The sequence below is a fragment of the Microtus ochrogaster genome, chromosome 5 (assembly GCF_000317375.1).
Source record: "Microtus ochrogaster isolate Prairie Vole_2 chromosome 5, MicOch1.0, whole genome shotgun sequence".
NCBI lineage: Eukaryota > Metazoa > Chordata > Mammalia > Rodentia > Cricetidae > Microtus > Microtus ochrogaster.
The window spans coordinates 30,340,040-30,346,648 of record NC_022012.1 but is presented as its reverse complement, the minus strand read 5'-3'; the positions used below and the strand labels follow the sequence as shown (position 1 = coordinate 30,346,648).

Below are 6,609 nucleotides of genomic sequence, written 5' to 3'. Positions count from 1 at the left end.
AAAGGAAAAACTCCTGAGTGGCAGGGGCTCCAAGGAAGGAACATTTTTTTTTAAACATTTTTTGAGGTGCTACCTTTTTTATTAAAAAAAACTTAATTTTTTAAAAAGCTTCTCTTTTCCACCTGTTATGAGAGATTTAATCTAGGGTCTTATGTGTGACAGGCAAGCGTTCCACCACTGAATTACATCATCTGGTCTCAGTTTACTCTTTGAGACAAGGTCTCATGAAATACACAGGATGGCTTTGAACTAGCTTCGATGGCAGGCCTTCCACCATGCTTAGGTCAGCATTCTTTAAAAATGGTATTATTATTACCTTGTGTGCGCGCAAGCGTGCACATACATGCCAGGGTGGAGGTGTGGTCAGTTCTCTTCTGCCGCCTTTCGTGGGTCCTGGGGATCTAACTCAGATCGGAAGGTTGGCATGGCAAGGTGCAACTGTCTTTACCCATCAAGCCGTATCACTGGCTTGAGCATTTTGTTTTTTTTTCTTTCTTTTTTTTTTTTTTTCGAGACAGGGTTTCTCTGTGGTTTTGGAGCCTGTCCTGGAACTAGCTCTTGTAGACCAGGCTGGTCTCGAACTCACAGAGATCCGCCTGCCTCTGCCTCCCGAGTGCTGGGATTAAAGGCGTGCGCCACCACCGCCCGGCTTCTTTGTTTTTTTTTTTTCAAAGATAAAAAAATTCTGAGGCGATCTCCCACCATATGACAGATTCAGGCACTGTGATCTTGTTTCCCAGGCTCTAGAACTGTGAGAAATAATCTTTCCGTGTTAGAAATTAAGCTCTGTTTTGAAGACACACGCATTTGAAGGCATGGAAAGGTCTTTATGTTTATGATCTCCATAGGAAAAGATGCCTGGAATTCAGCTCTTCCTGCCTCAGGCTAATTTAGGAATGTCGCCATCACAAATATGTGCTTTACTGTTGTTCTTGCTAAAATAAAACTGGATGAAATATTTACCATAAAAACAAAAGAGAGCTACTGAGTTGGTTAAAACTGGTCATGAGAACTTTGAGGAAACAGTATTGCAAAGCACTGACTTCAATACGTTGCTTGGTGGTTCCCGTCATTGGAGAGTAAAAGAAAAGCCAGCGAGCGTCACTGGCACTAAATGTGAACGGTGTCTGGATGACCTGATCTTTAGGGTAGCCTTCGGTCTGAGGCATGTAAGATGTGGACATGCTCGTACATCCATGTATATATGTTTATGTTTATATCGGAAAGATAGGCTTTTGGCTGCTGAAATTGCGCTCAGCAACATTCTCGGAGGGTCGGGGAGGAAAGAAAGCTGCTCACTCTCGCACGTTTGAGCCGGCCAAGGGTCAAACCTACAAAGCAAGGCTGCCGGGTGATTGCCAAGAGCCGCTGCAGGGTTTGCAATGATTTCTGCAGGCCATCGCTGGCTCAGCGGAACGGGCGGTTCTAACAGACCTTTAAGCCTAGTAGGGACTTTCACAGAGCCAGGCCTGAAGACAGTGAAAAGCCTCTATCGAAGTTACTAGAACAGAGTCAAAAACCATTCCTGGGCTTATTAGCAGACAAAGCCGGGATCTGGGGCTCAAGCCTGAGAGTCTTCATAACAGGTAGGGCAGTCTTCTCTCCTCTCCTTGAACCGTTTACGAGGTAACGGGCCATTTCTACCTTAAAACCAAGCGGCTCCGCAATTCAACCTCTCCGGACGTGGAGCGAGCGGCGCTTTCACTGCGTATTTCCGCTTCTGGTCATGTGGCTGGGGTACGGCGGCCGCTCCTTCCCACAGCAACCCCTGCTTAGTCCGCAGACCGACACGTCACTCCTCGGTTCTCAACCAAACTGCTCAGAGCACGCTCTTTCCGCGCCGTCCGGCTCCCCTGCGCCGGCCTATCACAGCTCGGCAGGCTCTTATAGTCACGCGTCTAAATTGGCTGAGTGATAGCTAGCTTGACCACTCAGAGAATGGAAGTCCGGCTTGGTCTACGCCTTCGGAATGACAGACAGGATGGTCATCCTATCGCTCCCCCTGAAGTAGTCATGGGCCTGGCCCAGCCAATGCGGTGCGAGCAGGGAGGCGGGCCTTGGCTGCTGTCAGGGTTGGGTGCGCCACTGAACGGATGGCAGGGGGAGCCGAGTGGATTCCTGAAGAGCATCCGCCGGGTGAGGAGGGCCTAGGGCAGTGCTGGAAGATTAGCGGCAGGCGCAGTGCAGGGTGATGGCGGGCCCGGACGAGGCGCTGCAGGCCGGCCTGTAACGGTGGGGAGCAGAGCCTATCCGCGGCCTTGCAGAGGAGGGGGCGTGTAGGGTGGTGTGGGGAGGGACCTCGGGGCACCGGAGCACCGGACCGTCGGAGGAGGGGTCTCGACAGGGCGCTGCGCTCCGGCAGCGTGGGCGTGGGACGTGAAATGTAAGGGGCTGGCTTGGAGGGGCCTTGCGGAGCGTGCTGAGATGTTGGGGTCGGGGTCGGGGGGGGGGTCAGCTCGGTCAGAGGGTGCAGGAGGCCGTGGACACGCGTGTAGGAAAACCGGGCCGCCGAGGCTGCAGCCCTGGAACCCAGAGCTGGGGTGGGTCAGGATGTCAAGGCTTGCATGCACGGCTGCGAAGCAGAGAGATGCTGGGCGGATACGAAAAGCGTTTTCCCCCTTTTCTGTGCCCTGTCGGCGTGTGGAAATTACCAGAGAACAGGATGAAAACTCTCAGTACTCGGCTTTGAATGACTAGCTGCCTTTACTCGGTCTTCAAGTCCAGGTTTTAGCGCTCTCGCTTCCTCTGCTGACTTGGCAGGTGTGTGGATCCTTGTCAGCTCCGAGGTGCTTTGTTTCCGTTTGAACTATCTCGGGAGAACAGATACAAGCCCAAGAGATGGGACTAGAGTTGTTCACTCCCCGGAGATAGTTAAGGGAAAGCCTTCCCTTTGGAATTATGATTAAACACACTAGCCCAAACTGCTCTTCTGGGACAGTTAATTAAAGAAAAGATGCTTGACTTCGCATTGTGATTCTTCGTATTTTCCAGATAGTCCGGTGTTACCCTTTCCTAATATTTTTTTTTTCCTCCAGTAAAAAAGGAACAAGTAATGCAGTTTTCCTACCCCCCCCCCCATAGTTCTCAACAGTGCTAAAGATATTCTCTGTTGTTGAATTCTTTGTCCTTTAGTCCTTAACACAGCTATTGTCTATACCTAAGTACCCTCCTGAACTGCCTTTAGATTGTTTCCTTTACTACCGCTTTGGCATTTTATTCTGGTTCAGAAGAAAAAAAAATTATATTTTCCCTCTAGATTATTACCTGGTGCTCCGAGCTGTCCCTGAGTTGTTTAAATCATCAGGGTCGTCACAGGCCTTGAAACACGGTTGTCAGACAGGGAAACAGATCTGAGCAATAGAGTGTGCATTAGGAAGATGGAAAGACAGTGCACTGAGGATGCTTCTTCTTGAGTCCACGGCTTGCACTTGTATTCGTGATCAGCCTGTGCTTTAGTTGGCGAGGAAGCATCCACACTGGGATTTGGAATAGAAAAAAGCTTGGAGGCATTTGTAGGCAGTCAGTTGAGGCTTGGACTTTAAGGCCGGAAATCATGTCCAATCAGTGATGACTTCTAGTTTTTCTACTTTCACTTCTGTAGGTCGCATTGGTCTCCACCTTCCCTACTTCCCTCAGCTCCAGTCCCACCCCTTACTCTTTTAGTGACAGGTTCCCATTCTAACCCAGACTGACCTAGAACTTAATTTTGTATCCAGGCTGAACTCCATTGCACAACGATCCTCAGCATCACAGTGTTGGGAGTATGGACACAAGCTAAGCATACCTGACTTGTGGTGTGCCCCCGTCCCCATCACTCATTTTCTCGGATGCTTTCTTTTTTCTTTAAAAAAAAAACATTTTTGTTTGGCTTTTCCATCTTTTTATTTTTTTCATGCTTCTGCCCCCTTTTTCCCGTTTTCTGCTTGATTCTCATGTCATACTTTTGGCAGCTGTGCTGTGTACTTTGTAGCTGTGGAAGTAGAAACAGGATTGTGGGTAGAATTCTTTTTTTTTTTTTTTTTTTTTACAGAACATGGAAACCCGGGGCATTTTTACCTTTTAGGCAAATGCCATGTTGTTGAATTACATGGGAAACCCTTTTAAAGATTTATATTTTGAGATAGACTCACTAAATTGGTTAGTCTGGTCTGGAGCTTTTGATCCTTCTGCCTCAGTCTCTTGAGTAGGGATTGAGTCTGGGCTTATAGACGTATTGAGTAATATGATTACTCATTTTTAGTCATTTTTGGCAGAGGAGACAGCATCACTAGGTTACCAGGTAACCCTGACTGGCCTAGAACTTGGGTGTGTAGATCATACTGGCCTGCCTCTGCCTCCTGAGTGCTGGGATTAAAGACATGTGCCACCAAGCCTGCTCCTACCTATTTAGTCTTGACACATAAACCTAATAGTATTTGCTTTCTTGCTAGTACATCAATCTTTAGTCAAAGCTTGGGTAGTAGTATTAGCTCTAATTTCTCTGGTGTTTTTGGAGCTCATCTGTCCTTTATGGTTCTTTCCCACCATAAAAGATTAAAGTAAACTTAAGTAAATACAGGGTACTTAATATCTTTGTTCTTGACTTTTCTCATTTTAGCTGTTTGAATATCGTCAGTTACCACCCGTTGATGTCAAGATGACTAAGCTTGGATTTTTGCGGTTGTCCTATGAGAAGCAGGACACACTTCTGAAGCTTCTCATCCTGTCGATGGCTGCTGTGCTGTGTGAGTCTGTGTGTGCTTCTTAGAGTTGGAATGATGAAAAAAAAAAAGAAAAATGGATTTTATAAACATGACTTATTCTTTTAGCAGATTGCTGTTCTTTTTACCATTTCTTGTTGGTAGAATTTTATGAAAACAAAATAACTCAAGAAATATAAAACTTAGGTCTATTGATCATAGGAACAGCAGGAAGCAAGCTCTTTAGGTTTTAGTATTCTCACTGGCTGAAAGGAAGTGGGAGCTGTTGGGTGTTGAAGTTTGTAAAAAAACTATCTTTAACTCTGTGCCTGTGATGGTTAATATCGCCAACTTGACAGGATCTAGAATCCACTAGGAGACAGCCCAGGGCAATGCGGTCAGGCATTATATGGGTTAGGGTTTATTGGGGTTGGAAGGATGACCCCTTCTGTAGACAGGGGTCTTGAACTGAATTAAAAGGAGAAAGTGGGAAGAACACTAAGCGGCCTCTTCCTGATTGAATGCAGCAGGATGTGTTGCCCTGTGCTCTGCCACCGCCCTCTGCTCATAGTGCTCTCACCCTTGAACTACGAGCCTAAAGAAACCTATTCTCCCTTCCACTGTTTTGTCAGGGTATGCATCACAACAGCAGGAAAAGTAACCTTGATGTGGAGTTTGCTCTCTACGCAGATGGGCCTCAACTCCCTCAGCTTACTGAGGGCTGCCATCTAAGCTCCTTAGTAGTTCTGAAAGCCTTTTGAGGATTGAGTTTTTAAGCCTTTCCCAGCTCTTCATGAGTAATAAGTATATCCTTTCTTGACATATCTCTTTTTTTGGTCCAAGATTAAAGTAAGGGGGGTGTGTATATGCAAAAGGGGTCAGTATATGTAAAAAATGGCCAAATTTGGTATTAGGTATATGTGATTGTACAGGCTTTGTGTAATACAACACATAGTTAAATGTATCCCATTTAAGTGAAAAAAATGTAGATAGTTTCGTCAGACTTGTTCCTTCTAGGTGGGGAGAAATGGATGGAGACTTCATTTAAGAACTGTTCTGGGGGCTGGAGAGATGGCCCAGTGGTTAAGAGCACTGACCGCTCTTCCAGAGGACCTGGGTTCAATTCCCAGCACCCACATGGCAGCTCACAAGTGTCTGAAGATCCAGTTGCAGGGGATTTGACACCTTCACACCAATGCACATAAAATAAAGTTAAATAAACCATAAAAATTAAAAAAAAAAGAACTATTCTGCCCTCTCTGTGACTCCAGTGCTAGATAATTTTACCTTCTTTATAGTGCCACTGTTTATCTTCTGTTGTTCTTTAGTGGGATGTTACCAACTAAAATATTCATTCACTGGATTTTGCAGCATTTTCTACTCGTCTCTTTGCTGTCCTGAGATTTGAAAGCGTTATTCATGAATTTGATCCGTGAGTACCTTTGCTCTAATATGTCCTTCAGGAGATGTTGAAATTTGTGGATTTTATATGTGTTTAAATTCTAATCAGTTATCAGTAATGAGGGTGTATTTTCAGTACATTTAAAGGAAGACTCTAAGTTTTCCAAGTGAGTCTTGTCAGCTCAAAAAATGCAATAGACTGTTGTTATGTCTGCTTGCTTGAGGTCTGACTAGGCTAAGAGAAACCTGGCTTTCCATTTTGATCAGGAGCAGGAATGTGCATTAAGGGAAAGGGTTCTGGAATACATTAAAGACTATAAAGAATATCACAAGCTGGTGATTGAGTTTTTTGTACTACCCGGTCCCTCATTGTTGAGTCCCAAAGAAACGTGCAGAGGTCTACACCAATTATAAACTGGTTGGCCTGTTAGCTCAGACTTCTTTTTTTTTTTTTAAATTTATTTATTTATTGAGGATTTCTGCCTCCTCCCCGCCACCGCCTCCCATTTCCCTCCCCCTCCCCTGATCA

The 6,609-nt window shown here is 45.6% G+C and overlaps 1 protein-coding gene across 3 annotated transcripts in view; it reads left to right on the top strand.

Annotated features, from left to right (window-relative positions):
* The first annotated feature begins 2,048 nt into the window (after positions 1-2,048).
* Positions 2,049-6,609, top strand: part of Stt3a (STT3A, catalytic subunit of the oligosaccharyltransferase complex) — a 35,350-nt gene continuing 30,789 nt past the window's right edge. Inside the window, exons 1-3 of one of the 3 annotated variants that reach the window (XM_005347038.2) lie at positions 2,049-2,136; positions 4,598-4,724; positions 6,051-6,111. In XM_005347038.2, the coding sequence (XP_005347095.1) occupies positions 4,637-4,724; positions 6,051-6,111 (149 nt within the window). In that variant the 5' untranslated portion in view covers positions 2,049-2,136; positions 4,598-4,636. Of the gene's footprint in view, positions 2,233-2,294; positions 2,384-4,597; positions 4,725-6,050; positions 6,112-6,609 lie in introns of those variants that run through there. The other 2 variants (XM_013346272.2, XM_013346271.2) reach the window with 2 other exon arrangements.